The sequence below is a fragment of the Desmodus rotundus genome, chromosome 4 (genome assembly GCF_022682495.2).
Source record: "Desmodus rotundus isolate HL8 chromosome 4, HLdesRot8A.1, whole genome shotgun sequence".
Classification (NCBI taxonomy): Eukaryota; Metazoa; Chordata; class Mammalia; order Chiroptera; family Phyllostomidae; genus Desmodus; species Desmodus rotundus.
Genome location: NC_071390.1, coordinates 98,858,181 through 98,875,092, shown reverse-complemented (window position 1 = coordinate 98,875,092; position 16,912 = coordinate 98,858,181). Strand labels below are relative to the sequence as shown.

The 16,912-nt window shown below is 37.5% G+C and overlaps 1 protein-coding gene across 5 annotated transcripts in view; it reads left to right on the top strand.

Annotated features, from left to right (window-relative positions):
- The window catches only part of TBCK (TBC1 domain containing kinase), a 196,666-nt gene that overhangs the window by 76,166 nt on the left and 103,588 nt on the right, over positions 1 to 16,912 (top strand). For all 5 annotated transcript variants that reach the window (XM_024574746.3, XM_024574745.3, XM_053922135.1 and 2 more), the window contains one exon: positions 13,788 to 13,873. In XM_024574746.3, the coding sequence (XP_024430514.2) occupies positions 13,788 to 13,873 (86 nt within the window). The remainder of the gene's footprint in view (positions 1 to 13,787; positions 13,874 to 16,912) is intronic.

Here is a 16,912-nt window from a genome sequence, read left to right as displayed (position 1 = left end):
ATTTTGCTTTGACTTTTTAGTCAAGGATGAGTATTTTTATAGGGAGGAAGTTGTTTTTCTCTTGTAGGTTAATTTAGTAAAGCCATCCAGCTTCAAGAGTCATACAATGTTATCTTCTAGGAGTTTATGAAGTGATATCCTGTAAGAGTGTGCGTTGCATCTTGCTATTGGGGTGTGTTCCACACTTGCTCATGGCTACCTTATTTTGCTTATCAAAGATGTTTATTATAGAATGGATGATGTACCCTTTAAGATTCCAGTAATTTCTGTCTGAAGAAACTGCAATCAAGTTCTTACAAGAGCCAAGTTCTTGTAAGCTTTCCCTACCCAAGGAGTACACTGGGGACCCCATGGTCAACTGGTAGCACTCGCAAACCTGGCAGCTAGAGCTCTTATTAACTCCATACCTCCCTCATCCCCACAGGACCGTGAATGAGGAAGCAGAGGGAGGGGGATGACAGAAACCTGGAGTGCACTGGCCAAAGGAGATTTCATGGCCTGGCCCAGTTCCTTCCTCCCCAAGGTAGCTTAGTTGATTAAAATTGATCCCCAGTAGGTTATAGCATGAAGTCTGCCCTCAGCAACCTGTCTTAACATTCTTCACTTTTATTACATTCCCTACCTCCTGCTCCTGCCATCCCAGACTACTCTCGAGGGAGATGTCAGACCCACTATTGTATGATATTAGAGAGTTTGCAATAAATTATTTATGCTGGTAAAAAAATAAATGACTGGATTTAACACACCTTGGATGATATGAGATTTCAGAGGCTATAAGCAATGAAAATAATTTGTCAAATACTGACCAAATACATATTGAAAATATTAAAGGTAGAAAATAATCACATTAGTAGTTATGCAATACAAAAGGTAATTCCTTAATCCGCAATTAAATGTAAGTCAGCAATATAATGCTGTTATTTTTAAAGCTAATATGAACTTGTAACATTAACTGTACTTTCATATCTAAAAACATGGGAATAATCTTTTTTCCAAATTTGTCAGGCCTCTACTAAAGCATAGTGCCTAGTTAGATTTCTATACTTTAAGAGGGATGAAGATATTTGGAGAAGCTTCAAAAAGCAATTAAAACAGAACTTATAAAATGAATTGGCTATAAAATTTGTTAGATGCTGGGTGATCCCTAGATGACCAGCTGTCAGAGGGCCGTGTTAGCTAGTTTATATTACAGTGATTCCTGTTTGGGTTCTGCGTAAGTGCCTGTTTTAAAATACAGAAATCATTTACCTCTAAAATAGGTTTTACTTTTCCAATAACTGTTTCACATTGACAGTGGTGTGAATTATCTATTGATAATGAATTTTCAACATCAAAAAATAGTTTTATACTTTTTAACTACAGAACTACTTTAGTATGCTGTTAAAAAAGCTTATTATTCAAGTAAACATGACAAAATCTTATTTAATTTATGAAAATGGGAGAGCAACTATAATGAACATCAAATGAATTTTCAGAGACTGGTCAGAAAGTTCAAAAAAGTCTCTTTTTAGTTGGATTAATCAACAGTATATCTTTTAAAATATCAAATATTATAATTAAGACATCTCCAAATTATTTCTCTAATAAGTAATAATTTTGAGTTATAATTTCTGTAAATTTGTGTTTAAAATTTTGAATTGATTATGTTCCAGTTAAAGGTGAGATCATATGGTATTTCTCCCTCACCGTCTGGCTTATTTCACTTAGCATAATGCTCTCCAGTTCCATCCATGCTGTTGCAAAGGGTATGAGCTCCTTCTTTCTCTCTGCTGCATAGAATTCCATTGTATAAATGTACCATAGTTTTTTGATCCACTCATTTGCTGATGGGCACTTAGGTTGCTTCATACTTTACATTGTGCTGCTATGAACATTGGGGTGCATTGGTTCTTTTGGATTGGTGATTCAGGGTTCTTAGGGTATAATCCCAGCAGCAGAATTGCTGGGTCAAAAGGCAGTTCCATTTTCAGTTTTCTGAGGAAATTCTATACTGTTTTCCACAGTGGCCGCACCAGTCTGCATTCCCGCCAACAATGTACTAGGTTTCCCTGTTCCCATCCTCTCCAACATTCATTTGTTGATTTGTTTATGTTGGCCACTCTGACCAGTGTGAGATGGTACCTCATTGTGGTTTTAATTTGCATCTCTCTGATGGCTAGTGAACTGGAACATAATCAACAAAAGAAAAAAGCAAACAAAATATAACCAGAGACATTGAAGTTAAGAACAATCTAACAATAGACAGAGGGGAGTGGGGAGGGGATAGTGGAGAGAGGGGTTTTCAGGAACTACTATAAAGGACACATGGACAAAATCAAGGGGGAGGGTGGAGGTGGGGGAGGGAGGTGGGTTTGGCTGGGGTGGGGTGGAGGGGTGGGGAGAAAATGCAGACAACTGTAATTGAACAACAATAAAAAGAAAGACAAGAAGGAACTTAAAAAAGGAAAAAAAAATTTGAATTGATAATTCTGAAACTTTTTAAAGCCACAATAAATGTTGTTTAATATTATGACAAATTTAGCATGTATATTTTCCCAAGAAACAATAGATGTGGTGCTTTAAATCATTTGTTTGGTGTTAATATTAACTCTCTATGTTATATAAGAAAAAAAACCATAGTTTCAATTAATTTAGTCTTTCGGTTAAACAATTGCTCTGCACTGACTCTGTGCCAGACACTGCTTAAGGAATTGAGGCTCTTAAGGTAAATGACATTCCATCCTTTCGAAGGGATTTTATAGCCCAGTATGGGAAATAAGTGTGAAAATCACTACTTGTGAGTCAATGAGATAAGTATACATATTGCTGTATTAGAACAGAGGAAGGAGGCAAGGAGGTTACTTTGATCTATTTTTACTTTTTTGGTGGTAAAGGGAAGAAATGGCATGTCTGGAAAGGTTTTATAAAAGAGAGGATACTTATTAGTGAATTTGAAATTTGAAAAGGAATTTGGTGAAAAGGGAGAAAGACATTCTTTTTTTTAATTTTTATTGTTATTCAATTACAGTTGTATGCCTTTTCTCCCCATCCCTCCACCCCACCCCAGCTGAACCCACCTCCACCCTCTCCCTTGATTTTGTCCATGTGTCCTTTATAGTAGTTCCTGTAATACCCTCTGCTCACTGTCCCCTCCCCACTCCCCCCTGGCTATTGTTAGATTGTTCTTAACTGCATTCTCTAAGAAAGAGAATAAGAAAGAGTATTGCAGTAAAACCGTGAAAATGAGCTGGTAAAACATCCAGTAGTCACATCCGGTGCATACTCTTGGGAGAGAGGGATGGAGAGCCAAAGAAAGAGCTCAAACAGTACACTGATTATGGGTTACTAAAGTGGATGGAAGAACAGTGGTTTATTTTTCTTCAAAATGTTTATTTTAGGCTTGTATTTAGAAATATTCAGCTCTCATTTCATATATTTACTTTTTTGTCCTTCCCCACCATTTTGTTTTATGGTCTTTTAAAGTTTAAACTTCAAAAGTATCATTGATTTTGTTTGACATAAGTATCACAGACATCCTTTTAACCCCAGAAGTTTTGGAAAATTCATGTCATATGAAACTGATCAATAGCTGATGTAGAAGTGAATATTTATGTAGTCATTTGTCTTTACAGAAATCAGAAGTTTCTATATTCGAGAGCAACTTTAATTTTTTTAAGTCATTCATATAATGTAGGATTTACATATTCATAAGACTCTAAAATGCTTTGCCTCCTTTGAGGAGAGAAACATGATATTTAGTCAAGATATCCTAAGTTTGTTTTTCTGTTTGTTTGTTTTACCATGATGCTATTTACTGGTTACCTGAGGACATTTTTAAGATAATAAATTTCATTTCTACTGGCCTAAATTAATATTAATCATTTTTAGAACTATCAAATTTTCCCCTGTGATGTTGCTATTGAGTTGATAAAGAACCAACACACAGGAATTTTAAAAAATAATGTGCTAATTTATAGAAGGTTTTAGCTTCTATAATATCTAAGATTGCTAAAATTATTCTAAGATTCAGAATATTAGAGTACAGTTGGATTTAAATGATGGAGGGATTTGAAAAGGATATTGTACACTTTCAAAGACACTGGAAAATAGGCTTATAACTTTCAGGACAGAGATACTTTCTACTATTTGGAGAAAGAAAAGGCATCCTTAGGCAAGTAAAGAAAGAGGCAGTCATTCAGCTGTTAAGAATGAGAGCAAATCCTTTATGGAAAACCCAACTATACTTTAATGTCACTTTGCACTTATGAAAGAAGCAACCCATAAAACTGACCTACAAAACTTTTACACTGTTCTTTGAAGTCATTCTACTCTATTTCTTTCACCAAAACAATCATTGGAATTTTGACACAACACTAAACATATTCTTGTACTGTCTATAAAATCAAGGCATATTCACATTGGGACCATTGTAAGATGTGGTTTTTATAAGTCAGAAAAGGAAAGATGGAAAGAGATAACATATAAATCTGGGAAAGAGAATTGGGTAAAAATTTCCACAATTTTTTGTTTCCCTGCTTATCTTTCTAAATCCTTTGAGGGCAAGTTCAGTATCTTCCCTGTCGTGAAATTCCATTGAGTGTAGTGCCTCCTATAGCTAGGATGACTATAAGGCTAAATTGTGACATTTTTGAGAGTTAAAAGGGGCACTGAGTGCACTAGACACTGAGTCTACACGTGGCAATTAAGACTCTCCCAGGTAAACTAGGATGTACATTTACACTACACAGACATTCAATAAGTCTTTGAGGGAAAGGGAGGAGGGAAGATAGACATGAAAGTCTAAAGCCCAGTTGTCAAATGTGAATATAATATAAAACTTCTTTCTCATAAAACAACCACAAAAAGAGAGGGAAAATATGCAACTTTACTTATAAAGGTTATGTATTTGGAAAAGTAGTGCATTATATATTTCCAGTTTAATGCCCGTCTTTGCCATGAATGATTTAATGATAGGATATTGGGGGTACTGGACAATAGTAGGGAATACACTGAGTGTACAGCCTTGTGATTTGCAAGAACATCTTGCATCATGTGCCTATATTATCCCCCGTTTAATGTAAGACATTTTTCTGAATATAACAAGCCATACTATAAATGATTCTAAGCATATCCTGAGCAACCAGGATTTATGACTTATATTTATATATAACTTATGTTTACATATATTAAATGATATATGATATATAATTATATATAATAAATGTTACATGTATATTTGTGTATATTATTTATAACACAAATATGTTATAACACCTATATAAATCAGCCATCAAAGTTTGGCAGAACACAAGGAAAATGCTTTCATGATAAATTAGGTTTCTTTGTTAGATCCTTAATTAACCATAGAATGGCTAATAGAATGGTCATTTATATGGAGCCATAAACAGCCAAATAGTAATTACTTTTATCAGGCTTGTATAAGAATGATATTTAGTAAACAAGAATAGTTGTGGTAAATTGCCTGAGCCATGTTTTTCTGCTTAAAATCAAGCATGTTTTTTTTTTAAATTAATAACTATATGGTTTTATCAATATGCAGTTGAATTCTTATGATTGTTGATATTGCATACCTCTGGCTTTGGGGTAAATTAGGACTATAAATATACCATCACTAACTGGAAAGAGAAAAATACCTAAAGAAAAGTTAACCTCAAAGTTTCCTGGGACCTTGGGATCTGTCCTAGTCTTTAGTCTGTAACTCTTGAACCTGATATAATTGTACTTTTTGTTGTTGTTCTTAGAGGAAAAGATGAGACAATGTCTAGATAGAATTTCGTTGCAGTAGAATAAACATCAAATCACAAAAAAGTATTAAAAGTATTAACCCATTTTTTATTTAGTAATCATAGGTAAAATGTTACATGAGATATGAAATTTAGCTTTATTTTTTTTAATTGATTTTAGACAGGGGGGAGAGAAAGAGAGAAACATCAATTTCTTGTTCCACTTCTTTATACATTCATTGGTTGCTGCTAGTATGTGTGTCCTCCCTGGAGATCAAACCCGTAACCTTGGCATATCAGGACGACACTCTAACCAACCGAGTACCCAGCGGTTGGTTAGTATAGTACCTCCTCATCTTTTCTTTTCTTTGCTTTGAAGCTTCTCTTTGTGTAATATGTGACATTGCTTAGAGATAAATAATTATAGAATAATTGTGGCCATCAGAAACAAAGTTATTATTAATTGCAGAAAATAAGGGAAGGCTACTCATACTAACAGATTGTGAAAAATTTATACCATTTCTTGAAACATTAAAAATAACTGTTAAAACTAAAAAAGAAAAGTAGGCATTATATTTGGAGGTTATTTTCAGCAAATAATTGTTTTGAAATTAGATTGCGGCGCGCGCAGATTAGCGAACGGGGCCCATACCTGAAACCCCGGAGGGGCGCCCACACCTGAAACCTCCGAGATCTTTTGGAGCAGAGACTAGCTGCTCCACCCACAGACCCAAAACCTCGGAACCGAGGACCGCGTGATTCGGTCCCAGGGCGGCCCCGCCCACCCGAGAGTCTCAAGCCCCGGGCGGCTGGATCGGGCCCCCAAGCGTAGAGCCTCTGGCTCGGCGGCAGGCTGCGCGCTCACCAAGCGTAGGGCCGGCTGGATGCGCACTTCCCAAGCACAAAGGGGCTGGCGAGAGTCGTAACACCAAGGCGGCTGAACCAGCAGCTTGCAGCGCGCCAGCCTCCCTAGCCTGGGCGGCTCGATTGGTCGGCCGGCTGCGCGCTCAGAGCCCAAATAACGTCACAAACCCGAAGCGGCTGGATTCCCCTGCTGCGCGCGCACGCGACCGGAGCCAAAGCGGCTGGAGCGGCCACTCGAGAGTCCCAAGAACAAAGCTGCTGGATTGGCTGATCAACGGCCTGATTGCCTGCCAGGGACCACACCTACAAAACAGTGAAGAGTGTGACCCAGGAAGGAAGAAAAGTGAAACCAATCCTTCCAACCACCCCCTCCCGTTGCACAGACAGGACAACAGCAGAAATAACCTGAACGGTTTAAAGCCAACAGAAGATTTTTTTTTTTTCCCTTTTTTTTTTTTTTTCCCTTTTCCTTTCCCCCTGAACTCCTTCTTCCTCTCTCTCTCTTTTTTTCTTTCATTCCTTCTTCCTCCCATCCTTTACCATTTTTATGTTTTCTTCCTCCCTTCTTTTATCTATTTCTATGTTTTAATTTTTGTTAAAATTCCTTCTTATCTTGCCTCCGATCTTTCTTTAATCCTTCTTCCCTCCTTCCTCCCTTTCCTCCTTTCCTATTTCCTTTTTCCCTCCTTCCCATCTTTGGTTTTGTTTGTTTGTTTGTTTGTTTGTTTGTTTTTTCCTTTTCTTTCTCCCCCCCTTTCTATTTTTCCCACAGGTGCGACAACAAAACCTGGAGTGCTGAAAAGACTAGAGTTAGACCGTGTTAAACACATAAACGTCAGCTCAAGACCAGTGAGCACAGGAGAGTAAGGAGACAGCACCACCGAATCCCATTGGCATTCTACCATAGAAGTTCATATCATAAACCCAGGGATTCAGAACAAAGCAATTTAAGAAACAGAGGCCAACAAGAAGAGCCTCACAAACAATGGGAAAACAAAGAAACAATTCCCAAATGAAAGGAAAGGAGGAAGTCTCAGAAAGAATACTAACCGAAAAAGAGGCAAGTCAACTATCAGATACTGAGTTCAAAGCAATGGTCATCAGGAAGCTCACTGAGCTCTCTGAGCTCAAAGAGAACTACCAGAAACTACAAGGAAACTACAATGAACTCACTGCAAACTATATCAACATGAAAAAGGAAATAGAAAATATCAACAAGAGCCAAGAGGAAATGAAGAATACAATTTCTGAATTGAAGAACACAGTAGAAGGAATGAAAAGCAGACTTGATGAAGCAGAGGATCGGATCAGCGAGCTGGAGGATAAAGTAGAAAAAAACACCCAGAAGGAGCAAGAAAAGGAAAAGAGGCTCAGAAAGAATGAAGAGGCAATAAGGGAAATGCAGGACAACATGAAACGTAACAATATCCGTATAATAGGAATACCAGAAGGAGAAGAAGAAGAGCAAGGGATAGAAAACCTGTTTGAAAAAGTAATGATGGAAAATTTCCCTAATCTGAGGAGAGAAAAAGTCACCCAAATCCAGGAATCACAGAGAGTCCCAAACAAGAGGAACCCAAAGAGACCCACTGCAAGACACATCATAATTAAAATGGCAAATTTCCAAGACAAAGAGAGGATCTTAAAGGCAGCAAGGGAGAAAAAGGAAGTAACATACAAGGGAGCCCCAATAAGGTTAGTAACTGACTTCTCAATGGAAACGCTCCAAGCCAGAAGAGAATGGCAAAAAATATTCCAAGTAATGAGAACCAGAGGCCTCCAACCAAGACTACTTTACCCAGCAAGGCTCTCAATCAAGATAGAAGACCAAATAAAGAGCTTCCCAGACAAAAGAAGTCTAAAAGAATACAGCTCCACCAAACCAGCTCTGCAAGAGATGCTAAAGGGACTGCTTTAAGGAAAGGAAGGAAAAGAGAAAGACAGAGGAACACAGGTAGGAAATAATGGCAATGAATAACTACCTATCGATAATAACCTTAAATGTAAATGGATTAAATGCTCCAATCAAAAGACATAGAACAGCTGAATGGATAAGAAAACATGACCCACACATATGCTGCCTACAAGAAACCCATCTCAGGACAAAAGACTTACACAGACTGAAAATGAAGGGCTGGAAACAAATTTTCCAAGCAAACGGACAGGAAAAAAAAGCAGGGGTAGCAATACTCATATCAGACAAAATAGACTTCCAAAGAAGGGCCATAAAGAGAGACCCAGAAGGTCACTTCATAATACTCAAAGGAAGAATCCACCAAGAAGACATAAACATTATAAATATATATGCACCCAACATAGGAGCACCCAAATACATAAAGAAAATCTTGGAGGATTTCAAGAAAGATATTGACAGCAACACAATTATAGTAGGGGATTTTAACACCCCACTATCAAAAATGGACAGGTCTTCCAAACAAAAGATTAACAAAGATATTGTGTCACTTAACAATACCCTAGAGGAAATGGACTTAACTGATATATACAGAGCTTTTCATCCCAAAGAAGCAAAATACACATTCTTTTCAAGTGTCCATGGATCTTTTTCAAAGATAGACCACATGATAGGACACAAAGCAACCCTCAACAAATTCAAGAAAATTGAAATCATATCAAGCATCTTCTCTGACCACAAGGGTCTGAAACTAGAAACCAACCCCAAGGGTAAAAACCCAAAACACACAAAATCATGGAGACTGAATAGCATGCTATTAAACAATGAATGGGTCAAGAACGAGATTAGGGAAGAAATCAAAAACTTCCTGGAAACAAATGAAAACGAACTCACAACAACCCAAAACCTATGGGACACAGCTAAGGCAGTCCTGAGAGGGAAGTTCATAGCAATACAGGCCTACCTTAAGAAGTTAGAAACAGTTCACACAAACAGCCTAACCCTACGCCTACAAGAACTGGAGGAACAACAACAATGACAGCCCAGAGCAAGCAGAAGGAAGGAAATAACCAAGATCAGAGCAGAACTAAATGACATAGAGACTAAAAGCACAATTGTAAGGATCAATGAATCCAGAAGCTGGTTCTTTGAAAAGATAAACAAAATCGACAAGCCTTTAAGTAGGCTTATCAAGAAGAAAAGAGAGAGGATCCAAATAAACAGAATTAGAAATGAAAGTGGAGAGATTACAACTGATACCACAGAAATACAAAGGATCGTAAGAAATTACTATGAAGACCTATATGCTAAGAAATTTGAAAACCTAGATGAAATGGACACATTTCTAGAAAAATATAATCTTCCAAAACTGACTGAAGAAGAAGCAGAAAACCTGAACAGACCAATATCAGCAAAGGAAATTGAAGCAGTCATCAAGAAACTCCCATCACACAAAAGCCCTGGACCAGATGGTTTCACAGGAGATTTCTACAAAGCATTTAAGGAAGAACTAACCCCTATCCTTCACAGACTATTCGAAAAAATCCAAACTGATGGAAGACTCCCAAACTCTTTTTATGAAGCCAACATCATCCTAATCCCAAAACCAGATAAAGACACAACGAAGAAAGAAAACTTCAGGCCAATATCGCTGATGAACATAGACGCTAAAATTCTCAACAAAATATTAGCAAACCGCATCCAGCAATATATTAAAAAGATCATCCACCATGACCAAGTGGGATTCATCCCAGGGATGCAAGGATGGTACAATATTCGCAAATCAATAAACATAATACATCACATCAACAACAGCAAAGACAAAAATCACATGATCATATCAATAGATGCGGAAAAAGCATTCGATAAGATACAGCACCCATTTCTGATAAAAACACTCAGCCAAGTGGGAATAAAGGGAGCAGTCCTCAACATAATTAAGGCCATATATGAGAGACCTACAGCCAGCATCACATTCAATGGACAAAAACTTAGAGCTTTCCCACTAAGATCAGGAACAAGACAAGGATGCCCTCTCTCACCACTCCTATTCAACATAGTATTGGAAGTCCTAGCCACAGCAATCAGACAAGAAAAAGCAATAAAAGGCATCCAAATTGGAAAGGAGGAAATGAAACTGTCACTGTTTGCAGACGACATGATAGTGTACATGGAAAACCCTTTAGACTCCACTCAAAAACTACTCGACCTAATAAATGAATTTGGCAAAATAGCTGGATACAGAGTCAATACCCAGAAATCAAAGGCATTCCTGTACACCAACAACGAAACTGCAGAAACACAAATCAGGAAAAAAATCCCATTCGATATAGCAACAAGAAAAATAAAGTACCTAGGAATAAACCTAACCAAGGAGGTAAAAGACCTGTACTCAGAAAACTACACAACACTGAAGAAAGAAATTAAGGAAGATACAAACAAATGGAAGCATGTACCATGTTCATGGATTGGAAGAATTAACATCATCAAAATGGCCATACTACCCAAAGCAATTTATAGATTCAATGCAATCCCTATTAGAGTACCCATGACATATTTCACAGATATAGAACAAACATTGCAGAAATTCATATGGAACCATAAACGACCTCGAATAGCAGCAGCAATTTTGAGAAAGAAGGACAAAGCAGGAGGTATCACAATACCTGATATCAAACTGTATTACAAGGCAACGGTAATCAAAACAGCCTGGTACTGGCATAAAAACAGGCTCATAGACCAATGGAACAGAATAGAGAGCCCAGAAATAAACTCAAATCTATACGATCAATTAATATTTGACAAAGGAGGCAGGAGCATAAAATGGAGCAAAAACAGTCTCTTCAACAGATGGTGTTGGGAGATCTGGACAGCTACGTGCAAAAAAATGAAACTCGATCACCAACTTACGCCATACACGAAAATAAACTCAAGATGGATAAAAGACTTAAATATAAGCCGTAACACCATAAAAGTCCTTGAGGAAAACATTGGCAGGAAAATCTCAGACATTCCACGCAGCAACATCCTCACTGACACATCCCCTAAAGCAAGGGACATAAAGGAAAGAATAAACAAATGGGACCTCATCAAAATAAAAAGCTTCTGCATGGCTAAAGAAAACAGCACCAAATTACAAAGAGAACCAACAATATGGGAAAGCATATTTGCCAATGATACCTCAGACAAGGGCCTGATCTCCAAAATATATAAAGAACTCACACGACTCCACTCCAGGAAGACAAACAACCCAATTAAAAAATGGGCAAAGGACTTGAACAGACACTTCTCCAAGGAAGACATACAGAAGGCCCAGAGACATATGAAAAGATGCTCAGCATCACTAGCCATCAGAGAGATGCAAATTAAAACCACAATGAGGTATCATCTCACACCAGTCAGAATGGCCAACATAAACAAATCCACAAACGAATGTTGGAGAGGATGCGGAGAAAAGGGAACCCTAGTGCACTGTTGGTGGGAATGCAGACTGGTGAGGCCACTGTGGAAAACAATATGGAATTTCCTCAGAAAACTAAAAATGGAACTGCCCTTTGACCCAGTAATTCCGCTGCTGGGATTATACCCTAAGAACACTGAAACACCAATCCAAAAGAATCTGTGCACCCCAATGTTCATAGCAGCACAATTTACAATAGCCAAGTACTGGAAGCAACCGAAGTGCCCATCAGCAAACGAGTGGATCCAAAAACTATGGTATATTTACACAATGGAATTCTACGCAGCAGAGAGAAAGAAGGAGCTTATACCCTTTGCAACAGCATGGATGAAACTGGAGAGCATTATGCTAAGTGAAATAAGCCAGGAAGTGAGGGACAAATACCATATGATCTCACCTTTAACTGGAACATAAGCAATAGAAGGAAAAAGCAAACAAAATATAACCAGAGACATTGAAGTTAAGAACAATGTAACAATAGCAAGGGCGGGGGGGGGGGTGGGGGCGGGGACAGTGGGTAGAGGGGATTACAGGAACTACTATAAAGGACACATGAACAAATCCAAGGGGGAGGGTGGAGAGGGGGGAGGGAAGTGGGTTCACCTGGGGTGGGGTGAAGGGATGGGGGAAAAGGCATACAACTGTAATTAAATAACAATAAATAAATTAAAAAAAAAAAAAAACAATTGGCCATTTTATCTTTATCAAATAAATTTTCATCAAAGAGCCACTTCTTATTTTCTTTAAATCACATAAAAAAAAAAAAAAAAAAAAAAAAAAAAAGAAATTAGATTGCTAACTTTACTGAAGGAAGGAGTTGAGGTTATTAATCAAGGGGGACTTTCATTAGGTTGCTGTTATTTCAATCTCAAAAAAAGAGACCTTTTTTGAAATGTTTTAATATTTTTAATATATAAAAAAGTTTTGGTTACTTGCCCTTGAGTAGATTGTTACAAATATATTATTTAGATTAGTACACAGTGACTAAATTGACAATAATAATAAATTTCTGAAAAAATGGAAAAATTTTAGAAAATATTCCTCATATTCCAACTGAACCCTATGAAGTAGAAGGATTAGAATCAACATTTTAATCATCTCCCATATTCTTATTTTCTGATTAACATGATGTTAATCCTCATTTCTAAATATACCAAATGCACAGTTTCTGATGGTAATAAATTAGAACAGAAACAAAGGCCTATATCTGTGTATATAAAAAAAATGATGCTTAATGATTCTATTTGTGACTGCTTACAAAGTAACCTATTAAATTTCTGAACATAAAATACATATGATTTAATATTAACAAAGAAAATTGCCCTGCCTGGGGTAGCTCAGTGGATTGAGTGCTGGCCTGCAAACCACAGGGTTGCCAGTTCGATTCCCTGTCAGGGCACATGCCTGAGTTGGGGGCCAGGTTCCCAGTGAGGGGCACTTGAGAGGCAACCACACATTGATGTTTCTCTTCCTCTCTTTCTCCCTCCCTCCCCTCTCTCTAAAAATAAATAAATAATTTTTTTTAAAAGAAAATTTATTTGTAGAAAATAGGAAACGTTATTCATCATATGTATGATCTGTAATTAAAGAAATGAACTGATAGCTCTGAATGTAGAAAAAAGTTGTATCAGAGTTTGTTGGTATATTTATTTGGTGATTAGCAGTAAGTGACTAATGTGGTAACAAAACAGAATTACCTATTAAAGCATATTTTCTTCATGAAGAAATTAAATTTTTTGATAAATAAAACTAATTTATATGAATTTAACGTATTTGCTTCAGGTGCTGTGTGACAATGACAACTGTTTTAATTTTGTCATCATTTCAGAGTACTTGACTGTGTTCTCCCAGATGATTGCATTCCATGATCCAGAGCTGAGCAATCATCTCAATGAGATTGGATTTATTCCAGATGTAAGTACCTGGCACATTAATTAACATGTGTTAAAAAAAAATAAAGCAGGAATTAGCAGCATAAACATGTGCTGTTTTTAAAGTTTTTGTTGTCATAAGTCCACATCTGAACAAGTTGCTGCTACTAATTGTATTATTCTGTTAGAGAGTCTGTGTGGCCACCTTTCATACTCTTCCTTTAGGTAAAGGGAATATACCTTACTGTTTTTCTTAGCGTACTTAATTCTTTCAAATTGTTTTGAAGAACACATTAGTTGTCAGTGTTATGTTAAACTGTGCTATTAAGTATTTTCACTTGGGTTTTATGATACTTGGGCCTATTTTTATAGAAGTAAGAAATTCGAACTTAGTGAATTCTTAAGTAGCCTCAGTGTTTTCCTAGGTATGTTACCTTGGGAGCTTTGCAAGATTTTGGCTTACTTCATTGGCTTCTCTCCAATATTCTGCTAAAAGTCAGAGTAGACTTGTAAAGGGTGGGGCCTAGCCTGTTACTCATCTGCAATATGTGACATGGAGTCAAGCCTCTCTTAAGAGGAAGTTAGAATGTAGTATTTTAGTTTTTTTGTTATTGTTCAAGCACAGTTGTCTCCATTTTCCCTGCCCCACTCTCCCCAGCCCCACACACCCCCACCTCCAATCCTTAATCCTACTCCCACTTTGACTTTGCCCATGGGTCCTTTATACATGTTTTTTGATGACCTTTCCCCTTCATTCCCCCGTTTCCCCCCTCCCCACCTTCTGATTACTATCAGTTTGTTCTTTATTTATATGTCTCTGGCTATATTTTGCTTGCTTATTCATTTTGTTGATTAGGTTCCACTTATAGGTGAGATCATATGGTGTTTGCCTTTCACCACCTGGCTCATTTCACTTAGCATAATGCTCTCCAGTTCCATCCATTCTGTCTCAAAGGGTAGGAGCTCCTTCTTTCTTTCTGCTGCATAGTATTCCTTGTGTAAATGTACCATAGTTTTTTGATCCACTCACTTACTGATGAGCACTTAGGCTGTTTCCAGCACTTGGCTATTGTAAATTGTGCTGCTATGAACATTGGGGTGCATAGGTTCTTTTGAATTGATGTTTCAGGATTCTTAGGGTAGAGGAAGTAAAACTGTTATTGTTTGCAGATGACATAATAGTGTACGTAGAAAACCCTATGGACTCCACACAAAAAAAATACTCAACCTAATAAGTGAATTTGGCAAAACAGTGGGATACAAAATCAACGTTCAGAAATCAAAGGCATTTTTTATACCAACAACGAAATGTCAGAAACAGAAATCAGGGAAAAAAATCCCATTTGCTATAACAACAAGAAAAATAAACTACCGAGGAATAAACCTAATCAAGGAGGTAGAAGACCTGTACTCAGAAAACTACACAACACTGAAGAAAGAAATTAAGGAAGACACAAATAACTGGAAGCATATACCATATTCATGGATTAGAAGAATTAACATCATCAAAATGTCCATACTACCCAAAGCAATTTATAGGTTCAATGCAATCCCTACTGAAACACCAATGACATATTTCACAGATATAGAACAAAAATTTCAAAACTTTATATGGAACCTTAAGTGACCCCAAATAGCCACAGCCATTTTGGGAAAGAATAACAAAGTAGGAGGGATCACCATACCAGATATCAAACTATATTACAAGGCCACTGTAACAAAGTCTGGTACTGGCAGAACAGACACAGATCACTGGAAGAGAATAGAGAGCCCAGAAATAAGCCCTTGTCTCTATGGTCAATTAATATTTGACAAAGGGGGCAGGAGCATAAAATGGAGTAAAAATAACCTCTTCAACAGATGGTGTTGTGAGACCTGTACAGCTACATGAAGAAAAATGAAACTCAGCCACCAACTTACACCATATACAACAATAAACTCAAGATGGATAAAAGACTTAAATATAAGTCACTACACCATGAAAGTCCTAGAGGAAAACATAGGGTGGAAAATTTCAGATCTTCCATGCAGCAAAGTTTTCACCGATATGTCCCCTAGAATAAGGGAGATAAAGGAAAGAATAGTATTATAGATTTTTATAAACCTCAAAAATTCCTTTTGAGATAGAGATCTTCTTATTGCCTCCTGCCTTTCCTCTATATATCAAGTCCTGTATATCAAGATTGGAAGTGAAAAATGTTTATAATAACATTCTATTAATACATTTAAAGTGTTAACAATAACCCAGTATAAGCAACTTGCAGAGTACTTTGATGTGAAACATACTTTCATAAATCTTAGTTGATTTTCAAAGCCAATCTATAAGGTGTATGAAATAGATAATTTCAGGTTTTAAATAGGTAAGAATTTAATGTTTGGGAAGGCAACAAAACTAATTAGTCACAGAGTTAAAAGTTTAATTTCCGTCATTTGACAACCTTCTGCCCCCAGTCCAGTTCATCTTCCATTGGGAGAATGGAGACTACAATGTGAGCATACTGACTCCTACTCTGTTACTTACTGCTGTATCAGTGATGTGGTCATCAGGCCTAAAGTAACCATCCTTAACATATACAGTGCCATTTGCTTCTAGGCTTATTGTAACAGAGCAAGGGGGGGGGTGGTTCACGATAAATTATTACAGAAAGGATTCCCCCTTTCTGTCTCTGGAGGTTCCTCCCCACCATGCCTGCCTGCTAGGTTCGAAATGCCCGCCGCCAGAGGAAAAATGTCTCTCAATGCCAGAGACTGGTGAAAAGGAAAGGAATTATTTATTTAAAAGTTACACAGACTTAGAGTAATGGCTTAATGACTTCAATAAGATACTAAAGTCCTCTAGAATGCCCACAGATGCACAGTCCTTCCCTCTCCCTGTGCCCAGTCCGGGATACCATGTCTCAGGAAAAGAAGTAGAAGTCCGTGATTCAGGCTCCCGGCTCCATCAGCTGTGTGGCTGCTGCAATCTCCAGTTAATCCAAAGCCATGCGGCATCTTCTCACGGCCCACCAGCAAGAGTCCTTCCTCCCCTTTTCTTCCCAGCAAAGTCTCTCCTGCTGCCTAAGCCGCGTGGCAAAAAGAAGCA